The sequence below is a fragment of the Panthera onca genome, chromosome A2 (assembly GCF_046562875.1).
Source record: "Panthera onca isolate mPanOnc1 chromosome A2, mPanOnc1 haplotype 2, whole genome shotgun sequence".
NCBI lineage: Eukaryota > Metazoa > Chordata > Mammalia > Carnivora > Felidae > Panthera > Panthera onca.
Window position 1 is genome coordinate 16,505,902 of NC_138340.1, and position 22,833 is coordinate 16,528,734.

Genomic DNA, 22,833 nt, shown 5'->3' on the forward strand with positions numbered 1-22,833 from the left:
CTTGCCAGGCACAGTGCACCCTCTCCACACCCCCAGCCTCTCTCACACTGTGAGGGGGTCCACAGAGGACCAGGGTGGGAGCCCCTCCACGCTGTCCCACAGACTGCTGTGAGGCCCAGGCCCGCAAGGCTTCTCTCAGACTCGGTCTCTGTCACCTGTGGGTTTTGGCACGACTACCTTCTGGACTCAGAAGGTCAGGCCTGGGCCTTTTGCACCCCTCCAGCCTCAACATGCTCAGCCCAACACAGCACTTACTCATACTAAGCTTCACCTCTGCTTTGCCCTGGGGCCCAAACCCACAGCGCCCCAAGGACTCAGAAAATATTGACAGGTTTCTGGCGCACATACAGGTCTGCTTGTTTCTATTTCTAGAGATAAAAGAAAGTTCAAAATACACACATATGTACAGACACAGCAAGCCCACAGGGTTGCTGTCAGCTCTGCCCCTGTCGGGGTGACGGGGACCACTTAGGAGACAAGGAGCTGACCTCACCCCACGGCGGGGGTTTCAGGCTGACGGGGCGGTTTGGCTCTGGAGGTAACAGCAAGCCCAGCCCCACCCTTGCCCGAGACCACCCACCCACAGGACAGGCCCGACAGGGGCAAGGGGACATGGCGTGCCTCAGTCAGAGTCACAGGCCTCTTGCTCGGTGGTGGCGTCCACTGCAGAGGCCAGGCTGTCCTCTTGGCCTTTCAGCCTCTCACCTGGATGAGGGACAGACAGAGGAGTGGGGAGGGGCCCTGTGCTTGGGCCACCACCCAGAGGGCAGGGATCCCGCCTCGCCAGGCCCTGCACTTACGGATCAGCTCGGCAATGGCCCTCTGGGTCCGTTTTTCTAGCTTCTCTAGTTTCTTGGCTACGTCTCTCTTGAGGTCCCTGGAGCAGGCAGGTGTGAGGAGGCCGAAGTTGAAGACTGGCTTGGTGTGGCCTTGGGACCCTCCCCTCCCAAAGCCCCTCTGGCATTAGGAATGACACTCAGCTGCCTGAGGAGACCACCGCAGGGAGGAGACCACCCCGGGGAGGAGGCCAGGAAGCTCCTCTCTCCCTTTCTGCACCCTCCAAAACCCAGCAGCAGTCACCCTTCCGTGTCCCGCTGAGGCAGCGACTGATGGCGCAGACCCACCAAACACGGGACCAAGTCAAGGTGTGCAAGGGTGGGTGGGGTATCTCAGGGTCCCTCTCAGCCTGGTCCCCTCGGTCACCATCAGGGAGTGACCTGCCCTGGCCCACTGTGGGTCCTGCTCCTCCTCTAGCCGTGTGCTCACCCTCACCACCAGGAGCTTCCAGAAGTGCACACACAGCCTATTCTCCCTGCCCAGGGATTCGGAGGACACATGCCCCGTGCTTCTGTTTCGACAAATGAGAACACCTTCAGTGGTGCTGTACTTGTCACAGAATCGCAGGTGAGGGATGTGGTCTGCACCTCTGGCCCAAGGTCAAGTAGAACACAAGCCCCAGGCCACATGGCCCCTCTCTCCCCCACTCTGTATCAGCCTGGTCACAGGGGCATCAGGAAAGGATGAGCAGCCCCATTTCACAGAAGGGGAAACTGAGGACAAAGCAGAACAGGCCAGTGGCAGCAGAACTGGGACAGCAATCTATACCTGCCCTTCCCATCCTCTCGCCTCCATCCTGTGGTTCCTTGAGGGCCAAGGCCGGCCTTGCTCAAATGGAGCTCTCTGAGGTGGCCGGACCCCCACCCTTGCAACAGGGACTTCTTCAAGGGACTGCTGCTCCTCACCCTCCTGGAGCCCCTCCCCCGCCCTCCAGGTGTCACCCCCATGGCCACCCTCTCACTCTCCACTTCTGTCCTGTCAGCACGTCCTTTGGACAGCAAGTGTCGACACTGTCCATCTCCCTGCTGTGAGGTGGGAGAGGCCCAGCCTGAGGGCCGTGTCTGGCACCCAGAGCGGCCGGTGGGTCCGCGCGAGTCCTGCAGCGGTGGCACTCACCAGTCAGGCTTCCGGGGCGCGAGGTTGGCCAGGTCCTGGGGAGGAAGAGACACGTGTCAGGACCGGACGGCCCCTGCTCCAGGGCACGTGGGCAGACAGGGGACTGAGGCAGAAAGTGGGAGAAAGGGAGGGAGGAAGGAGGGGTGTGGGAAAAGGGGGCGGAAGGGAATGTAGAAGTGGAGAGGAGGAAGAGGGAAGTAGGAGGGAGGAGAGCCGTGGGGGAAGAGAAAAGGGCCCACGGCGGCGGGGGCCACTCACCACTTCCTCAATGACGGGCTCTGGCTTGGCGGCCTCCAGCTGCTCCTTCACCTTCTCTTCCACTAGAGGGTGCAAGACAACAACACAGGCCGTCGGAAAGGGGCCGCCACTCTCCCTGAGGCACACGAGGCACACCCGGCACCCCGCACGGGAGAGGGGGAGGGTGCGGAACGGGCTCACCCAGAGACCCTGGGCTCTCTCGCCCCCACCTCTCCCGGGGCTCCCAACCTCCAGAGGCAAAGACTCTGCAAACGCAGCCGTGGAGGCAGGCCTGGGTTTTCCCGGATGACAGCCAACCTGGGGCGAAGGAGGGCCGGCAGGAGGCAGATGGCTAGAGTAGACAGAGCCCAGACCTCCAGCATGGAAGCATGGCCAGTATTCTCGGCCCTTCTCCCCAGCTGGGAAGTGAGAGACCTGCCTTGGTATAGCCACAGGATGGTTCTGCGAAAAGCTGTGAGTACTGGCTTTCCCACAATCTCCAGGGGCTCCTGGGCTCTGAGGACATCCTCTGGGCCCTGGACTAGCTGGGGCACAGGTGGCTTTTCTTCCCATCCCACTTGGATATGTGCCCGCAAGGATACGTGCTCCCCACCTTGGGGAGCCCTGACCTCACGCGCCTCCCAGCTATGCGCAGCGGCTGACGGCACCCTAACCCTAACCCTAACCCTGGGTGGGGAGAGCAGGAGGGCCTGCCTAGGCCCAGGCGCACTAACAAGTCTGGGCTCCGGGCGAAAGTTTCCTCCAACCACCCCCACCGCCGCCCCTCCCCCCCTCCCCACCACCACTCCCCGTCACTGTGGCCACATGTTGCCTCACCTGCCTCCAGCCACAGATGCTGAAGCCACGGGACGGGACTACTCCCCGCCCCTCTCCCCGGTCCCGCCTACTGCCCCCACCATGGGGGCCCAAACCACGAAGCGAACCACCTAAGAAGCACGCGAATCTTGAGGTGAACAACTGGCGAAGTAGACGAGGGTGGGGCAGGGGTGGCTGAATGGGCAACAATTTGCTGTCTTCAAGATAAATGTACTTATTCATTTATAATTTGTATAATTAGAAACCGATAACAGAAACGAAGGATAAAAACAGGGCCAGGGGTCTACGTGGTAAGTATTCTGCATCTCCAGTGTGGAGCATCTCCAGAAGCTCCCGGCTGCTGTGCTGCTCCCCACGCCACGAGACCGGGCAGCCCCACGGCCAGGCCGCTCACACAGGGACACCTGCCGTCAGGGACACCTTCTCCATCCTCTGCGCTCTGGCACTGCCACGCCTCGCAGCCGGCGGGCGCCTGCCCGCCCGCTGCTCTCTGAGCACCTGAGTGGTCAGCTCTTCTCCAGGGTCTCTCACTCTGACCCCCAAGTGCCCCCAGGATCCATCCCCACCTATGCCCCACCCCTACTGCCCCTTCCATGTCTCAGCCCAGAGAGGTCCTTTAGGGGAATGGGGCCTCTTCTCTTGCAGGTCCCCGGAAGGCCCTCCAGCCGTGCCCTGACCACCTCTCTGCTGTCACTCAGCACTGACCACTTCTGGATGGCTGTGAGACGTTGCCAGGGGTCCTGGAGGCCCAACTTCCAGGCCTGGCACTGCCAGTTATCCTCCAAGAGAGGACGACACCTGACAAGGTGGAGGCGGCTGACGGCGCCTCGAAGGTGGAAAGCTGCAGCCCACCTACCGGCGACTGGCTTGGCCTGGGGCACCCTCCTCCTCTTCAGGTCCTCGTCCTCTGGGACGTAGTTCCGCAGCCTGAGTTCCCTACGAGAGGAGATGACAAGCAGAGATGGAGCGAAGCATGTGGCAGTCTCGTTCACCTCGTACACCTGGAGGTCAGACTGTGAGGAAGCCACACGAGCCGGTGACTTCTAGACTTTCCTCCGGTCTCTCTGGAAACAGCCTGGTGAAGAGGGAGAGCACGGGAACAGAAGGACCATAGGGACGGGCCCCCCTCTCCATGCAGCCCCGTCATCTGCCGGGGAGCAGCTGGGCGGGTCACTCGCAAGGCCCCACCCGCACCGTAGGTTCTCGCCCAGAGCTGGGGCCAGGGATGCCCGGGAGCATTCTCTGGCTGTCTCTCCCGGATGAGCTCCATCTGACAGCCGGGAGAACTGAGGGTCAGAGAGACTGGAGCATTTTCATAAGGTCTCACAGCAGTGGCTGCAGCGTCTGACCCGGAGTCAGGGCCGGAGCTCCTGGGCTGAGTTTCTCCTACAGGACAAAGCCGGTGGTCACCCACTGTTTCTCCAAGCCTGGCTTCCTTCTTAGAGCCTCTGTGGCCTGGAGCCGCTGGCACAGACCTCAGCTCCTGGCGGCAAGGGTGTGTGCGTGCGAGGAGTAGCCGGCAAGGGTGAAGGACAGGCACGACAGCGTGCAAGGCTGGGACAGCCGGGAGAACTGCATGGCCCCGCGGCCACAAGAGGGCTTTAAAACGCTACTGGGCAGACCCCAAGACCTCCGTGAAGGGAGGGGAGCTGTGAGGGACCAGGATCACACACTGGGCTCGGCCAGCAACAGCGCTGTTACTTTCCTCTCACGTCAGTCCCCTTGGGCAGGGGTGGCCTCCACGCCAAGCGTGTGCTGGGGTCTTCCTGGCTCAGCAGCTCATCAATCCCAACCCCCACACAGGGAAGCTTGACCACAGGAGAAATGGCCCCAGGCTCCCTCCATGGGCTGGCAAAGTGACACTTTGCATGTGGGGGCTGCTGCTTCATAAAGGCAAGACAGACTGTGGGACAGACCATTTCCACTCTAGGGAAGCAGAACAGCCCCCTGACATGCCAGCCAGGTGAGCCTGGGAGGTGGGTCCTCCTTCACCACGTCTTCTGAGCCCCTCAACGACTGCTGGCCCCTCAGAAGTCCTGGGATGGTTTTCCCAGCAGGAGGGCTCCCACAGTCCATCACCTACCAAACCCTCTCTGCCGGGCAAAACCGCTGCTGAGGTCCCCTGTGCAGGCAAGCTGTTCTAGAGATGAGGCAGCAGGTGTCTGTGGCCACACACCTAGCAAGTGGCAGAGGTCTGAATCTGGGAGCTTTCTGTTGCCAACCAGTCCCTATCACCAGCTCTGGCAGCCCCCTTCTCTGCCAGGGCCCCAGGCCCAGAGTCCACGGCGCTAAGAGCAGGACACCCACCCTGTCCTCTACCCTCTCGCGCCTCCTGCAGGCCTGCTGGTAAATGCCACGGAAGCCCCAGCAGAGAAAGTGGGGCATGATTCGGTACACTGACTTTCGTTCACAACAAGGTAGTGAGAAAAGCAGAAGAGAAGAGAAACTGGGTGTGGGAAGAAAACTGCATGGACTAGTGAGAAAAAAAAAAAAAAAAAAAAAAAAACTATCGCTCTCAGAAACCAGCTTCAGGGTTTTGTGAGAAATCAGCAGGAGAGAGGGGAGTCTGCTAGGAACTAGACCCAGAGCTCGAAGCCCCAGGAACAAGTACCCGCGCCCCAGCCGCCTTGCTGCCCAGGCTTCGTAAGACGTTGGAACAGGGAAGACACAGCAGGGGGACAGGGAGAGGGCAGCACAATAGGAAAGAGCAGCACTGGTGGGGCCGGCGGGAGGCTGGCCACACAGCAGCCCCATCCCCCACAGCAGTGCTACCTCCCAGCGTCCCCTGCTCTCCCTGGGAGCTGAGCACCAGTCCAGCAGTCGAGAACACCTGTGTCCCAGTCACTGTGGGACCATCCCATTCTCAGCCTCAGCTTCCACATCATTAAACAAGAAGGCTATGTCCAGCTCCGTCAAGCTACATCCAAGCCCTCTCTGATTCACTCTGTGAGAGCTCATGAAGAGATAGCCTCTAATGAATGCCCAGTTACCTGCCCTGCCCTCGGCCCCCACCCCTGAAGGGCAGGAGTCTCTGTGACAGGTCATGGGGGCACTGGGTTCTGCTCCAGGGCCTGGCTTTTCCAACACAGAGCCGAGGTTTAACCCCCTGCTTCTGAAAATGGCTGAAAACACCTGACAAGAGACATAATTTTATTTATTTATTTATTTATTTATTTATTTATTTATTTATTTATTTTTACCGTTTATTCACTTTTGAGAGAGGCAGAGCATGAGCAGGAGAGGGGCAGAGAGAGGGGGAGACACAGAATCCGAAGCAGGCTCCAGGCTCCGAGCTGTCAGCACAGAGCCCGATGCGGGGCTCGAACTCACAAACCGTGAGATCATGACCTGAGCTGAAGTCGGACGCTTAACCAAGTGAACCACCCAGGAGCCCCGAGACATATTTTAAAAAATCTGTTAGCCTTGGACAAGTCCCAAGGCAACCAGGATCTGAGGGACTGCAATCATAGGGAGGGCAAGTGTGACAGGTGAGCCTGACACTGGGCACCTCATCTCCCCTAAAGCATCTGTCTATTTACGAGCAGAGGCTGCACAGCTGAGACCCCAAGGAGAGCTCCCTGCAATCTCATGTGGCCGAAGAGATAAAAGTTTCCATCAGTGCAAGAAGGAAGCCTCTTCCCCAGTCCTGAGAGGGTGGGTCAGGGCACCCCTAGTCTAACTGCCTGCCCGAAGCTTGAATACATCTTCCCTGGAGGAAAATAAATGATTCAGAACCCCAGATTATTTGTAAGATTTTTCATACACAACATCCAGGATTCAACCAAAGCCACGATAAAAGAAAATAATAATAAAGGTGATAGAAATACACTCACAGGAGATCCAGATATTAAAATGATTAGAAATGAAATATAGGGGCACCTGGGTGGCTCAGTTGGTAAAATATCTGACCTTGGCTCAGGTCATCATCTCATAGTTTGTGGGTTCAAGTCCCGCATAGGGCTTTCTGCTCTAAGCACAAGCCTGCTTCAGATCCTGTCTGTCTCTCTCTCTCTCTCTCTGCCCCTCCCCTGCGCTCGTTCTCACTCTCTCACTCAAAAATATAAACGTTTAGGGGCGCCTGGGTGGCTCAGTCGGTTAAGCGTCCGGCTTCAGCTCAGGTCATGATCTCGTGGTTTGTGAGTTAGAGCCCTGCATCGGGCTCTGTGCTGACAGCTCGGAGCCTGGAGCCTGTTTCGGATTCTGTGTCTCTCTCTCTCTCTCTGCCCCTCCCCCGCTCATGCTCTGTCTCTGACTCTCTCAAAAATAAACATTAGAAAAAAAATCTAAAAATAAATAAATGTTTTTTAAAAAGAAATGAAATATAAAATAACTGAAATTTGGGGGTGCCTGGGTGGCTTAGTCAGTTAAGTGACCGACTTTAGCTCAGGTCATGATCTTGTAGTTTGTGAGTTGAGCCCCACATCAGGCTCACTACTGTCAATGCAGAACCTGCTTCGGACCCTCTCTCCCCCTCTCTGCTGTTCCCCTGCTCGTGCTTGCTCTCTTTCTCAAAAATAAACATTAAAATAAAATAAAAATAAAAATAAAATAACATAACACATTTTTTAAAGTTCAGGAAAATATACCACAAGGTGGAGAATTTCAGCAGAGCATCTGAAACTGTAAAACTTAATGAAATGGAAATTCTGCAACTGAAAATCAACCAAAGTTAAGAACTCAATAAATGGATTTAATAGCAGTTTAAAACAGCTAGACAAAGGGTTAGTGAACCACCAATAAGTCAGAAAATACCCAGACTGAGGCACAGAGGGAAAAAAGTTGGAAAATAGAGAAAAGAACATAAGAAACCTATGGGACACAGCAAGAAGATCTAACATACATATAACGACAGCCCCGGAAGCAATGTTTAAAGAGATAATAGCGGGGGCACTAAAGCAGCTCAGTCAGTTAAGTGCCAACTCTTGATTTCGGCTCAGGGCACAATCTCACAGTCCATGAGTTCAAGCTCTGCGTCAGGCTCCATGCTGACAGTGCAGAGCCTGCTTGGGATTCTCTCTCTCTTTCCCTCTCTCTCTGCCCTTCCCCTGGTCGTGCCTGCACACTTTCTCTCTCTAAAAATAAATAAATAAAACATTAAGAAAAGAGACAATAACTGATGATTTTACATAATAAGTGGAAAACATCAAGCCATACAATATACACAGATTAAAGAAACACTATGAACCCCAAAGAAGAGCACACCTGGGCAAATCATTATCAAACTCCTAAACACCACAGACAAAGAGAAAATTCTTAAATTCAACAGACTCCTGATCTTCAAAGGAGAAACTAAAATGGACAGCTGATTTCTCGACAGAAACAATGGAAACCGACAATGGGGTGATATGGCCAGAGAAAGAAAAGTTGGCGAAACTGGTTGTCAGGGAATCTGTTCTTTACTAAAGGGAGTGCTTTTGACAGAAGGAAAATGACCTCAGATGAGAGCAATCAAACTGCAGGTAGGAATTAAACGCCTCAGAAAGAGTATGTGGGGAAATCTAAATGAATATTGACTGCACAAAAGAGTAAAAATGACTTGTGGGGGGAGCCTGGGTGGCTTGGTCGGTTAAGCGTCCGACTTCGGCTCAGGTCATGATCTCACGGCCCGTGAGTTCGAGCCCCGCATCGGGCTCTGTGCTGACCGCTCAGAGCCTGCAGCCTGTTTCAGATTCTGTGTCTCCCTCTGTCTCTGCCCCTCCCCTGTTCATGCTCTGTCTCTCTCTGTCTCAAAAATAAATAAACGTTGAAAAAAAAAATTAAAAAAAAAAAAATGACTTGTGGGATTGAAAATGCAGCAGCAATAGCACTAGAGACGGGAAGAACCATCCATGGTGTGAGAATGTTCTGCAGTCCTGGCGTCGCATGGGAAACGGTACAGTGTTACTTTATGTTGGACTTCGGTAGGTTCAGGATGTATGTTGTATCCCTACGGAAACCCCTGACAGGAAAAAGAGTATATAATTAACAAGTTATATTAACAGGAAATGGAATGATTAAAAACAAAACAAAAATCCAAAAAACCAAAATTGAGATAAAAAGGAAAGCTGAGAAACAACAAGTTCGCACACAAAACGGGCCCAGGCCGCCAACCTGGGGGCTCCCCACGGCGGCATCTGGCGGTATCCGGAGCTGCCACAGCTCTGGGAGGCTGGGAGATGGGACTACACCGCGCCAGCCGGGCCCCTCGGAAGCTGCCACAGTCACTAGGCAGACGCTGGCATCTGGAGCTCACTCTTCTAGAGGCCACTGGAGCCACGCACAGGTTCTGCTACCCTGGTCTTAGAATGTGGAGGCTGCGGCGGGAGGAGGTGCTGGAGCCCGAGGCTCCTAACAGGGTGACCTGGGTCCAAATCCCAGCTTTGATGCTTCCGAGACAAGGATGGGAAGGGTCATGCTCTCATTGGCTTCCACATGGAAATCAAGGACATCTTGATTTCATGAGGCTGTGTAAGGGATTCAAGCTGTGGACATCGATACTGAACAGAGCAGTGCCCTGCAGCACAGAGTCAAATCTCCCAGGAGTGCCTTGTTCTCACTCCACAACGCTGCCCCAGAAGCCCCGCCCCACACCCCAAGGGCTCCACCTGCCAGGGTGGGAATATGGCAGACTGTCCCAAGATGGGACAGTTAGCCCTCCGAAGCCCAGAGAGTAACCCTCGAGTGCAGCTGGGAACAGCAACCCAGCAGACACATACGTGGCCTAGCAAAGCTTCTCAAAATACCCTCCATGAGCTAGGGTGCCTGAGCAGATGAAGTGGTCCTTGTGTGGCCCACCAGGTGGCAGAGATGTGCCTATTCCTGCACACCACACACCGAGTGGCAGGACGGGCCAGGACATACCACCAGCAGTTGAGGGCTAGCCAAAGAACAGAAAACTACTCTCTCCCTGCCTGCCTCCTCAGTATGTCTGGTCTCCACGAGCCCAGCCTCGGTCACGAGTGAGTCCCGGAAGCGGGGCCAGCCAGGAGCCTGGCTTCTCTTCTCTTACTTATCTCTGCAGCCCTCTCTGCTCAGAACCGGGTGTGGAGTGGACCTGGACTGGACTGAAATCTGCGGATAGGGCTTAGAAGACAGGCTCTGAGGCAAGGCCTAAGCAATAGGCCACAGGCGGGGTGGGCTGGCCCCGGCCCCGGCCCCGGAGGAGCCACAGGCAGAGGCGTGGGAGACGGCCAGGCCAGAGGAGTGCCCAGAACTTTTCCCCAGCCATCTCCGGGCCTGAGGCTACAAAACACATGAGTCCTGAGCTAGGGGCTACGGAGGACACAGACTTGAGGGCCCCTTCCCCGAGCTAACCCTCTCCTGGTGGGGAGAGAGCGCTTCACGCAGACCCTGGTCACATGCCCTCTGGCCTGTATCAACAACAGAATGCCACAGGACCAGAGGGACAATGAAGACGCTCTTTGTGACTTTTGTGGGATGAACGCCATGATGTGCTACTGCTAGACTAACCAGAGCAAGGTGAGGAAGAGTAGCGTGCTATCACGTGTGTAAAAACAAGTGTGCTGTTTGGTGGGGGGGCGGGGTTGGACATACCAGCATAGTTTCCTATCTGTGTACCGCCTACCTCTGGAAGATGCCAAGAAGCCGGCCCTAAAAAGGTGGTCTTAGGGGCACCTGGCTGGCTCGGCTGGTAGAGCACATGACTCTTGATCTCAGGCTTGTGAGTTCAAGCCCCACATGGGGGCAAGGAGCCTACTGAGGGGAGGGGGGAGGTTGTCTTATAAGCAAGGGTTGGGAGTGAATGAAGAATTTTTTCCCCGTGTGCCTTTTAATACCTTTGAATTAGGAGCCACGAATCCCTTACATACTCAAAAACTAAAATAAAATGTGTAAATATACACCCAAATAACTACAGACATCGGATCCATCACTGCATAACCACTGAAAACGTTGTCTGTGAAAGACTGCCCTTAACACGCAACCGAACAATTAACAGAAAGACAAAAACAACCAAACGCTGACAGTGATTAGCTAAGCGATCCTTTTACTTGCTTCTCTGATTTTCTGTAGTTTCTAGAGTTGCTAATGTAGTTAATATTCTGTCTGCACAGAAACAGCCAACCAATTAGACAGAAGAAAACAAAGAAAGAGGCAGCAGGCAGAGGGGACACAGTGAGGCTGACCCCCAGGAGCAGTGACTGTGGTGGGCTCAGCACCCGGCAGCCATCAGCGCCTCTGGCCAAAGAGAAGCAGAGGCCAAGACGCGCTCCGGAGGCTTTTGGCCCTGGAGTCTACGGACAGGAGGGCAACACAGTGAGCCCAGTGCCTTCTAGGACTCCACCCTTTGCAACCACGTGTCCTGGGCCACCCACAGGCCCCTCCATGGAGGCAACTGGCATCTGAGCTGAGCCTGTGGTCTGTCCCATGGGGAGGACAGACACAGAGGCCACCTGGGAACCTCTACTTTCACCCTCTCTGATCCAGGGTCCCCAGTGTCCCCTAAACAAGACTAAGCCTCTTAGCACAGTCCTGGCCTCATTCCTCATTGGTCCCTACAGCCTGCTTTCCAATCAAATGTCCCCTGGGTCACTGCCAGCCCTGCCTCCTACACACTCTGAAGCCCCTTAGGCTTCAAGAGCTAGCTCAACAAGATGGCACTGCGGGCAGCCCTAATGTCCCCACTCACCCCAAGACAGCTGACCGCTCCTCTCCTGTGCCCCCTCTTTGCCCTACATGCCCCTACCCTCTACTCAGCAGCCCTCACACCCCACTGCACATGGCCCCTTTGTGGCTGTCCTGCACACCCTGCCTTACAAGTGCCTAGGGACTGAGCTCCGGCACTAAGCTCCCAGCATGCGCTTGCCCCCGGCTCGATGGAAGAATTCAGAGAGGGCGCTGATGGGTGGCCAGGGGCCCTGTGGGCCTTTTAATGCTTGGGAAGACAATATAGGAAGTAAAGGATTTGTGCCCAGGAGATTCAAAAAAGGCAGGAATGTGTTCTGGTCAAGGCAGCCAACTCCTAAGTGACTTCCACTGTCTCCGTGGCAAAGCAACAGTGATGCCCAGGTCCACATTCTATGGAGCCTCCTTAAATTGGGGGAAATGTACCCTTTCCCATCTCCTGTCTTCCGCCTTCTCCCCAGGCATCTGAGGAGACCTATCAAGTGCCCGAGCAGGTTCGGTGACCGCTGAGAGGTCTTCCTCAAGACCAGCTGCAGGGCCCCCAGGCGTGGGCTGGCTGGGAGAGCCCGGGGAGAGGACACGGAGGTGCCTTTTCACACCTTCCATGTGTGCCATTCAGAGGAAGGGAGGAAAAAGCTGGCATTCTCTGTAAAGTGGGAAACTCTACCCAGGAGTAGAGTTCTAGAATGTCCAAGTGAAAGGAAATTTCCAGATGATGTGGTCCAAACCACTCCCTGGTGAACGGGCATCAGAGAAAGCCCGCTGCTCATGGAGGTTTCCTAACCCTGGCCCACTTCACCCTCCTTCATCCATGCTACCAGCCTTACCCTCTGGGACACGAGCCTCTCTTCTCACCTCGCACGCAGCCCGTCCTGCACCCCTGGAGAGAGGCCGGAATGGGGCAGTCCCACGTGGCCTGCTGAGAACACAGCCAACCCCACCTGGCTACCGTGGTCCCTCCTGCCTATACAGGCCCCTCCAGGACCAGAAAGAGGGCTGTCTCGAAGCTCTCCCCCCAGCCACTGACCACAGGGAAGGCCAAGCCCAGGAGGGACCTGCAAGGCCCTGGAGGCCAGCACTGGCTGAAGACAGCAGCTCTGACCGCAGAGGCACACAGTGTGCACATCCGGGGTACAGAGACGCAGGGCTCTTCCAGGGACACACACACCCAAACAACCTTCTGGCTGCCTTAGGCTCTGCACACGGACGACACTCACCTCCGTGTCCCCAGTACAAACAAGGCCTCGTTTCTTGCTACCAGTGGCCAGACCCTGGAGACCCATGAAAACAAGGTGACAGGCGACCATCTCAATTGGTGTGCACAAGGGCTCCAGAGGCTGGGAGTCACTTCTCTCAAGACTGATGAAAGTGTTCAAACCTCATGACCTGATAAGCCTGCTCTGGGGAACTTATTCCGTAGAAATAGCAACAAAACAGGGACAAACAAAACACAATGTTCCACACAGAAATGTTTCTGGTAGCAGAATCTGTAGCAGCCCTGGGCAGACACTTGTGGCTCTCTTCTGGCAGAGTCCCCCAGAGGATGAGCACCCTTCCAGATGACGGCCAGGACTGGGGTGAGGGTGGGTGGGAATGTCCAGCTCGGGACAGTGCAATCACAACACCTAGAAACTTCACTATAGGTAAAGTGCAAAATCAGCGTGGAACCTGTTGGGCTATGGTGATGTTTTTGTTTGGTGGCTGCTGAACAGTTTAACCCAGGACACTTGGATACTTGATGGTTGGCTTAATAGCAAATGAAGCTTTTAAAGAGCCCAGCGGCTTCCCCACTCATGGGCAGAAGACATAGGACTCCAGCTGTCCTCCCAAAGGACGACTCTGGCCACACCATGGGGACAGACTACAGATAGGGGACAAAGCTCCCTCCCCTTCCATCCGGCCAGCCACCCCAGGCCTCCTGTCCTATGACAGGCAGAGAGGATGTGGCACAAGAACCGACCACGTGCTGGACAGGGCCACATCACGTGGACAAAGCCTCTCAAGTGACCCCTCAGAGGGCTTCAGGGAAAGCGGTGGGAGTTCCCACATCCGCTGGTCCTGCCCCGGCCCCAAGGCCCAGGCGACAGGCAGAGAATGGGATAATGCTTGCTTCTCAACAGGAATGCCCTCCACATGCTGCCCTCAGGGCTGCCCTTCAACCTAAGGTGGTTACTGACACGCTCCAGACGTGGAAATCAGTCCAGAGAGGCTCATGGATGTGTTCAAGGCATCGGAGTGAGGGAAAAGTCAGAGCCAGAATCCAAACCCAGGTCTCCCCCTCACCGAGCTCCTCAGGGACCCGCGATCATGTGGAAGAGTAAAGGCTTCCTGACCCCACGACCGGGAGTCCTGCCCAGGGCTGCAGTCCCACTTGCAGTGCAAGTGCTCTGAGCCCTTGGTGTTCCTTAAGGGGAAAATGCATGCTGGGCACCCCCCACCCTCCCGCTCCAGGAGTGCAGCCCACAGCGCCATTCTTGAAACCCCTCTTCCCTCTCCAAAGCCCATCCCCCCAGCCCTCCGAGCTACCAGGACCCCCACTCAGCTCCTAAAATCACAGTGGGTCACAGGTGTTAGCAGCACAAAGGGCTTTAGAAATACACAACAGAAAGGCAGCCACGCCTTTGCCTTAAAAACAGGGAGGCCACGGGGCACCAGAGCCGCTAGGGATGGGACCCACATGGGAGCCCCACCAAGACAGACTGACAGCTATGTTCACCGAACTGTGTCGGCCCCAAGGCCCACCAAGAGCACCAGATGCCCAGCCCCTGATGGTTCAGAAGAGCCAGCAGCTGTTCAAGGCAATGCCCAGGGCCAAGGGTCAGGTCCCTGCCCGGCTCGAGCTGCCGGCACAGCAGGGTCATGTGGCCTGCACCCGCTCCCACCCGAGCCTCTGCAGAGCCCAGATCACGTTCTCTGGATTTCCAGGTTGGGCTTTGTACCCACCCCACCTGAAAACGCACAGCTGACGCGGACGTGAAGCACCAGAAGTGGCTGAGGTACCAAAAATCAAGAGCTGAAAAATAAATTATGAGTAGTACTCTCAAAGAAATATTAAGCAGCCACTGAGAATCTTGTAGAAGTGTATTTATCAAAAGATGGTCGGGCTACAGTACGTGAAAACGGTAACAGCAGGATATGCACAGATACATGGTGGTCTGTATTTTCTAAGTTTTCCACAACTGAAAGAAATATGTAATTTAAGTACTTTGTATCAATTTAAATTTTAAAAGAGGAGGAGGGTAAAGGCTTTGGCAGCTGAGCTGAACCCCAAAGGGCCCACAAGACGAGGCCAGACACTGGCCACACTGGCTGTCTGGGGCCAGACGGGACTGGGGAGAAGGAGCCTGCACAGCCCCTCGCCCCCCATCCTCCTGGGGCCCAACCCGTCGCACAGGCCACACGGTGGATGGCGCTCAACCCCACCAGGCTGCCCTGGGCTGTAAGCCGCCAGCCTCTGCTGCAGGCTGCCAGAGAAACCCTCCTCTTCTCGCCGCACAGCTGCCTGGCCCCCCTGATGCCCACCCCGCCGGCCCCGGCCAAGAGGGCACATGGTACGGAGGCTCTAGCACCTCCGGGTTTGGGAGCAGCGCTAAGGGTAAAGGTCATGGAGCAGAACCAGGCCTGGCCTGCCTCAGGAGCTGGCAGACAGAGGCATCTGGGGGGAGTCCCAGCGCTGTTCCGCTTGCTCTCAGGAGGGAGATCTTGGACAAGTCACTTCATCTGCATGAAGCACAGCTTCTTCACCTCACAGTGCACCACACCTACCCCCAGAACAGACAGGGGGATTTACTGAGAAGGGCTTTGGAAGCACTGATGATCATGACCTACGAGATCAGGCCTCCTTTCCACGAAGAAAGGACCCAGCCAGCCTCCCACCTTTCCCTGACACAGAAGGGAAGAGCCTGGCCTGGTCTCATGGTGAACACTGCCTTCCTTCAACTAGTTCTCTCTTGGTTCATTCTCCCACATTCCAGGCCTATTCCTGAGCAACAGAGCAAAAGCAGAGTGGCCGCAGGTCTTTGTGCTGGTGCCTCAGCACGAGCCATGGAGCCACGCTCCCTCCCCAGTGCCACGGATGGGACAGCCCCAGGCCCGGAGCGCAGTGAGGGAAGCCCAGAGGAGTGGGTGAGGGCCACTCTGGTGGTTACCGCTACAGTGGAACAAGGGCCGCTGAATCAAGCGGATGCCACGGGTCTGTGAGCACGCCCTGGCACACAGACACCGTCCTGGGGACCCAACTCGCAGACAAAAGAAGGCCTGCCATTTGCCAGCCTACAGGGTTTGGGCGCCAGGCCAGGCCCAGGATGGGCCTCAGCTGGGATGGGACCTCTCTCCACACGGGAGTGGGAGAACTGGTTTTCCATCCTGAAGAAGGAGGGCCAGTGGCCCAGTTTCTTCAGCAGCAGTGTGTGACACGCACTCCAGAGTGAACCACTGTCCCCGAATGGTGACTGCTCCAGCTGGGTGCAGACCTTGATCCAAAGCCAGAGGGAGGTGGTGACTGTGGGGGCTGAGGGTTGAGGCTTGCTTGTTCAGGCACTCAACAAGACACGCTCCCCTGCCCCATGCCCAGTAGAGTGTGCAACACCTCCCCTCTCCTCCCACCTGGCAGGGTGGCTGTGACTATCAGCCACGAACCCTACCCCAGGCACCCCTCTATGGCACATATGTCAGCTGACTTGCCATCAGAGGAAGCGACTGAGGGCTTGAAAAGAAAAAAACAAAAGCAGCTGACAGAAATACCCCTTTCTGTGGGCCAGCTTTCCAGGGCCGCCAGATCGTCTCTTATCTAGGCAGCAGGCAAGGAGCTGTGTTAGAGATGAGTCACGGAGGCCCCTCAGAGTTAGCTACAGGGCAGGCTGGCTAGAAGAGGGCGGATCCAGCCCAGAGAACAAGCAGGACCCTTTTCTGGCAATGCAAACACGTCTTTCCTTCCCACAGAACGTGGCTCAGGCTGGTCCCCCTTCAAGGGACCGACTCCCCACCCTAGTGGGGATTTGGTTGTATGGGGACAGGGTAGGGTTTATCCTGAAGAGAGTAATACAAATTTTTAAAAAGGAATTTTGATCTACAGGTTCCAAGCAATTCCAATCAAAATCCCAGCAAGCTTTTCTTATAGATACGAACAAGCTGATGCTAAAATTTATCAGGAAGGGCAAAGGAACTAGAACAGCCAAGATTCTGAGAAGATTCCTTAGGCAAATGGGCAGGAGCACGGGCAGAGAGGAAGCTGGGTGAGTCGCCAGCATGGCTGGTGAGGGGCGACGTCCTGTGGTGCCTGCCTCCAATCCTGTTGGGTTTTCCTGTTTCCTCAGCCACATACCCTACCCCCCACGCCCCTGCATGTGCAAAATGATGCCGCTCAACTTCTTTGCTGAGGACGATCTGTACCAAGGAAGGGAGGCCCCACAGAAGACCTCCTAACGATTCATTTCTTGGCCAATGTACTTACTTCTATCCTTATCCACCCACCTCCCTGTTTCCCCCATGACTGCCCTATTTGCAAAGTTAGCATAGCCTACACAAACATTAGTTCTGCCTTTTCCAGGTGTGTCTGGAGTCCTTCAGCTGGCTCAGGAGGGCCTACAAGTGTCTTCTTCCTGCCCACAGCCCAGTGACGGTATCTGCTGTGCTCATCAGGAAAGCAAGTGTTATTTTTCTCCCCATCTTTCAGTCAAAGAAAGCCTCGGGTGAGGCTCACTGAGGCAATGTGACTTGCCAAGGCCAGAAGGCTCCTGAGTGGCAGTCCTGAGGTCTCACCATCAGCCTAGTTCCTACAACTTTGGGGCCGCTGCTGCACAAAGAACTGCCTCAACCTTTCTTATTTTGCTCAGTCCTGTCAGTGTAAACAAAGGCACGTGACGACCTAGTTAGTGAACACCAACTGAAGAAACAGGCTGCGTGCCACGTGCCTGTGCAGAGCCTAAAGGCCACCATATTAAATCCTCCTCCCTGCTCCAGCGACCTGTATAAAGCCCGGGCTGGGGTCTACAAGCAATGGGTCAGAGGATGTCTGTCCATGCCTCTCCAACAAGTGGCCATCCCACTTGTCCTTTCACCCTGCTGGTGTACACCTCTGGACCTTCTCTGCCTAAATCCTACCCACTAAGATTCCAGACCTAACTCAAGAGGAATGTTCTCCAGGAGGCCTTGTCCTGCTGCCCTGGGCTGAAGGCGGCCTGGAGCGGGCCCTGCGTTTCTCTCAGGACACTTCAGAAGGGCTGGTGCCCACAGGGCTGCCCACCTGGCACCTTGGCTCAGTGTGCGTGGACCTGGACTGAAGCAGACTATTCTTACCTCCCAGGAGCCAAGGAAGCTGAGATGCTCACCGGTTAACTGGCCTCAGAGGTCATCCCTTCCACCCCACCCCCCCCCCCCCCCCCGCTCAGTGGACCTAGAAGGTAGCCGCTTTCTCCCCATTGGCAAAGGGGGCCGTGGCAGGGGGCTGTGGCCTAGGGGCTGGAGCCTGCTTTCAAGCCGTAAGCATCCTGCTGGGAGTTCCTTTCCAGACTTGGGGTACAGATGAGCAGAAAGGTCCCCTCTTTCCTGGGAGAGACACTGACAGACTCTGCTGCCTCATGGTACTTCTGGAAAGCCCACACCCAAACCCTGGACCCTGCAGTCTGGGGTTACACCCACAAGGGTCTGGCCACTTGGCACAGGGACTGAGGCCTTCCAAGATAAACCCAGACAAACCCTTTACTCTACGCCAGTTAAAGTGAGGAGAGTCCATTTTTCCTGGGGGGGGGGGCCACAAATTCACTCCTGGCTAAGGCTGGGCTTCCTGACAAGCTAGGCAGTGACTGAGCAGCAGAGGGACAGCCACTGAAGTCAAGCCCCTGCCTACTAGGCCGGACTGGCCCACCACACACCCTACCTTAAAGGGGCAGGGTCAGAGGAAAGTGGAAGAACAGGATAAGCTGAAGCAGAACCCAATTCAATGTCTTCAAGTTTGATGCCTGGGCTGCTACGAGCAAAGGAACAGGGACCCTGAATTCGCTCACTGAGGGGGATCTCACAGGGGGTCTGGAGCTTCACTACAAAGGACTCTAGCAGGCGAACGGGGTCTCTTTGACCCGGAGATCCCGCACAGGAACCTGGAACTGTGCGCCCTTCACTTTCTCTTTCACACTGCTTTCATTATGAATCTCTCAGGCACACAGGAAAATTCAGAGAATAACACAACACTTGTACTCACTTCCTGCAGAGTCAACAAAAGCAACATTTTGCATTTTTTGAGACAGGTTTGTCCCCCCCCACCCACTTTGTTGTTGTTGTTAAAGAAATCCTATGCTGTAGCCGGTGAAAGCCTCTCCCTAATTCTGTCTCCTCCCCGCTTCCCAGCAGCTAATCTGAGGCACCTCCACCTGCGTGTTTACACTTCTGCAGCTCCCGCTTCCTAGCCCTTGACAGCTTACCACACACTTGCTTTTCTGTGAAGTCTGTCTCCCTCTAGAGAATGCCAGCCCCCTGAGGGCAGGGCCTATTTCGTCCACTGCTGCCTCCCAGGCCAGGAAGGATGCCCTGTGCCAATCAGACAACCAGCCGAGTCAGGCCTTGTTGAACGAGTAACACCTCTATCGCTGTGGGGGCTTCTGTATTTGATATACACGTTCCTACCCTGTCTGTTCTCAGTTCTGAAGCCCGCTTTTTCCTCTATCAACACCATGTTTGAGATTCAATCGCACAGTTCAACAGTCAAGTCTTCTACTCTATGACCCACCCACCTGCTAACCAATGACCCTTCTCTTTCTCATCAAGGAGGAGGGGGGATGAAAGCAGGGACCTTCCAGCAGAGCCAAGAGAGCCCAGGACTCGACGCTCTAGCCAGTGACTGAGAACCTAAGAACAAACCAGAAGAAAACCAAAGGTTCCCCCAGCAGTTACCACAGAACAGGGGAAACTGTGCAGGTACGCACCCCCAAACCACACAAGTGGAGTCACCTGACAAAAGAGCAACCACCTGGCCTTTGTCTCTGTCACCAGCCAGGCTCCCTGAGGTGATGGGGGGAGGGTGGGCCGAATAAGAAAGCACAGAGCCCACTGGGGTGGCGAGGGTCCCAGCACCACCAGCCTCTCAGCACAGAGCTGTTACCATCTCTGATAATAAGGGAGGTGGCAAGGACCCCACAGGGCTGCTGTGAGGACAGTGTGAACCCACTGGGTAAACTGTGAAGCCACACTCACACGTGCACGCACACACACACACACACACACACACACACACACACACACCCCTCTGTGGACCTGGAAAGCCCTACCTCATTTGAGATCAGCTCCAGATGAGGGGTCTGCTCCTTCTGAGTTCCCACTCACACTGGTAAAGACAACACAAGGCTGTGGCATCAGGAAGGCCTGCTCCCTCCTCCGGGGAGGGTCCCCCACTCCTGCTATAAACCCGCAAAGCACAGTCCGCCCAGGTAAGTTTTCTGAGGACCTCAAGATCCACTCCCCCAAGTGAGCCAGTGCCGTCAAGCCCTGTGCCTGCTTGGGACAGAGGACATCAAGGTGACCTGTCCATTCGGAAACCCAAGTCTGATCCTAAGCACAGCCCCCCAGCTACCCTTATGGCCCCAGCTCGGTGCTGGGTGTGGGAGGGAGGGCACGAGACTCAACCCTGGTATGGGAAGTGCTGGGCACACAAGAAGGTTCTCCCCAGCTCATGAAGACCAAACACAGAGCTCCTGCCTGCCCCACACGCTAGCTCTGCAAGTGGCTCCCGGGTATTTCTGATGCAAAGCAGCACCCAGGTCGTGTGGAGGTGCCAGCCCTCGAGACTGGAGGCAGACCATGTGCCCGCAACCACAGGGGAGAGTGCCAGGTTCAGGGAAACTACAGTTGACTCAGCCAGAAGACAGGATTTGCAAAGAGGAATGCCCTCTATGACCTGAGAGGGTTGGGGGAGCACAGACAGGGATGAAGAAGTGGAGGCCTCCGAGCTGAGCTCCACATGAAGACCGACATGTCAAAGGCAGAGATGAAAGGAAAACGGAGATGAGGAGGAATCCAGGCTGAGAGAGGATGCTGTCAGGAGATGCTGAAGGGCCAGAGAGGTTACGGGGGGACTAGGTTGGACCAGGCCGGTGGCCTGGACAGAGCTTACACACCAGGCAGGGTCTGGGCCTGATTCTGCAGGTGCCAAAGAATCACGACACGAAAGCGGTTTGACGGGAAGAGTGATAAACCATAAGGAGGGTCGGGAAGAAATTGCCGGTGGCTGAGTACGAGCCAGCGGGCCAGCAGGGGAAAGGGTACAGAGCAGGCTCAGGCTCCGACTGGGGAGAAGGGCGACATTTTCAGCTCTGAGCAGGCAGCCCGGGGTGGGGAGGAAGGCACGGGGTATAAAGACTGTGAACAGAGGTGAGAAGACACAGAAACCGGGAGGTGTCACTGGAGCACACAGGGCAGAGCGCGGCACACGGGCCTCACCTGTGCTTCTCGCCTTCCTCTTCCCCTTCTCTGAGCTGCTTGGTCTTGGGCTCCCCATCTTCCTTGTCCTGCAAAGGAAGGGAGAAAACCACTTGGTCACATGCAATCCTTGATGCCCAGGCACCTGGCGAAAAACGGGACTCCCTGGCCAGGAGCAGCCTGGTGTTGCAGCCCCCAAGTGGGGCACAACACTGGAGCCTCCCTCTCCCCCGCCAGCCTTCTACCCTCCCAAGCCCCCTCCCCACCCCACCAAACTTAACCACCGGTAAGCCCAGGCCAGACCCCCAGTGGCCCTCGGAGAACACCAGGAGGAGCTAGAAGGTTTTCATGGTGAGTAATGAAGCTGGCCTGTGTCAGAGGCCCACTTCCTGGGTCTGGAGGGAGTCCCCTGCTGAGCTGGGAAGAGTAGTGACCAGCAACGAGGGTGGGGCAAAAGCTCAGGCCTCCGGACTCCCCTTCCAGGCCGGACTCCTCTTCTCCAGAAACACCTATTTGCTTACATTAAGGAGGAACCACAGCTCAAACTAGAACTGGGCTTGCAATATGACTCCCGCAATGTATTCAGGGGATGGAGGGAAGGGGAACTAATTTGAAGTTTCTATAGGAAAAATTCTGAATCGTTTTTGTCTTTCTCCTGCCCCCCATCTCTTTGCGAGTCTAAAGAAGTCATGTTCATGTCACACTTGACATAGTATACTTGTTCTCCAGATCCACCAGGGGCCACAACAACGGATACCACCATGCTGCGTCCACCTGTGGAAGCAAGTCTTCCTGGGCCTTCTCCCTTACTCCGTTAGATCAGACTGGGGACAGACAGACATCCACGGTGTGTGCAGCGGTCTGTGCTCAAATGCATGACCATGCTCTCTGCTCTCAGTGCATGTCCTGAGAGACTCCAGGGTCTCCCTGCCTGCCAGGGCTGACCCTCCAGAGGGTGTCACTGTGTACTTCATTTCTGGCAGCAACGTGCCTTTGACCATCTCGCTGGAGCGGTGTTCCGAGAAGACATCAGTAAGGTGCCACAGGGAGCTGGCTATGACATAAGAAAGAGCTGGTGGCGGGGGTGGAGGTGGGGTAGGGGGGTGGGGGTGGGGTGGAAGCATCGGTCCAGGCAGCCTTTGGGAACAGGCTTCGTCAAAGGAGCATGAGATTCTTGATCTCGGGGTTGTGAGTTCAAGCCCCATGTTGAGTGTAGAGATTACTAAAAAAAATAAGCTTAAAAAAAAAAAAAGCTAGAACTGACATAAATTACAGGTGAAGTAGCTGGTGTACTAGCTCTCCTAGAAGTCCGTTTATGCCGTTGATGATTGCCTCCCCAGGAGTGGCATTTATTTTATGAGTCACTTCCTAACAGTGATCATCATGGAGACTCAGAAAAACCAGACCCCACCGTTCCTTGGCCTCCCACTTACGGGGAAAGGAGACCACCAAAACCAGCCTAGAGGCTTTTGGCTCAAAGAAAACCTTAGGTGATGTGATCAAGATAATCCTTTGCTCTTTCAACCCAGGGCAGCTTAGTCTCTTGGGGATGAGGCAGGAGGCAGCAGGGAACGAGTGACAGCAACGACAGGAGAGTGGTCAGCATGGTTTTGTGGGGTGGGGAGGGGATGGATGGGCAGAATTTGGGTGTTACAGAAGTAGGAAAGGCATTCCTGGAGGGGGGCACAGCTTGAGCCAAGGCGGGTGTGGTCAGATGAACACCTAGGTGGTTGCAATAGCAGTCATGGTGAAGGTGAATGCTGGTAAGGTTGTCAA

General features: G+C 55.5%; 1 protein-coding gene across 2 annotated transcripts in view; it reads right to left on the bottom strand.

The window, feature by feature from the left end:
* Positions 1–332: 332 nt before the first annotated feature.
* CCDC12 (coiled-coil domain containing 12) overlaps positions 333–22,833 on the bottom strand; it is a 53,663-nt gene continuing 31,162 nt past the window's right edge. For both annotated transcript variants that reach the window (XM_060630858.2, XM_060630859.2), the window contains exons 2-7: positions 21,079–21,146; positions 3,884–3,963; positions 2,212–2,273; positions 1,954–1,988; positions 801–877; positions 333–705 (exon numbers count right to left, since the gene is read on the bottom strand). In XM_060630858.2, the coding sequence (XP_060486841.1) occupies positions 623–705; positions 801–877; positions 1,954–1,988; positions 2,212–2,273; positions 3,884–3,963; positions 21,079–21,146 (405 nt within the window). In that variant the 3' untranslated portion in view covers positions 333–622. The remainder of the gene's footprint in view (positions 706–800; positions 878–1,953; positions 1,989–2,211; positions 2,274–3,883; positions 3,964–21,078; positions 21,147–22,833) is intronic.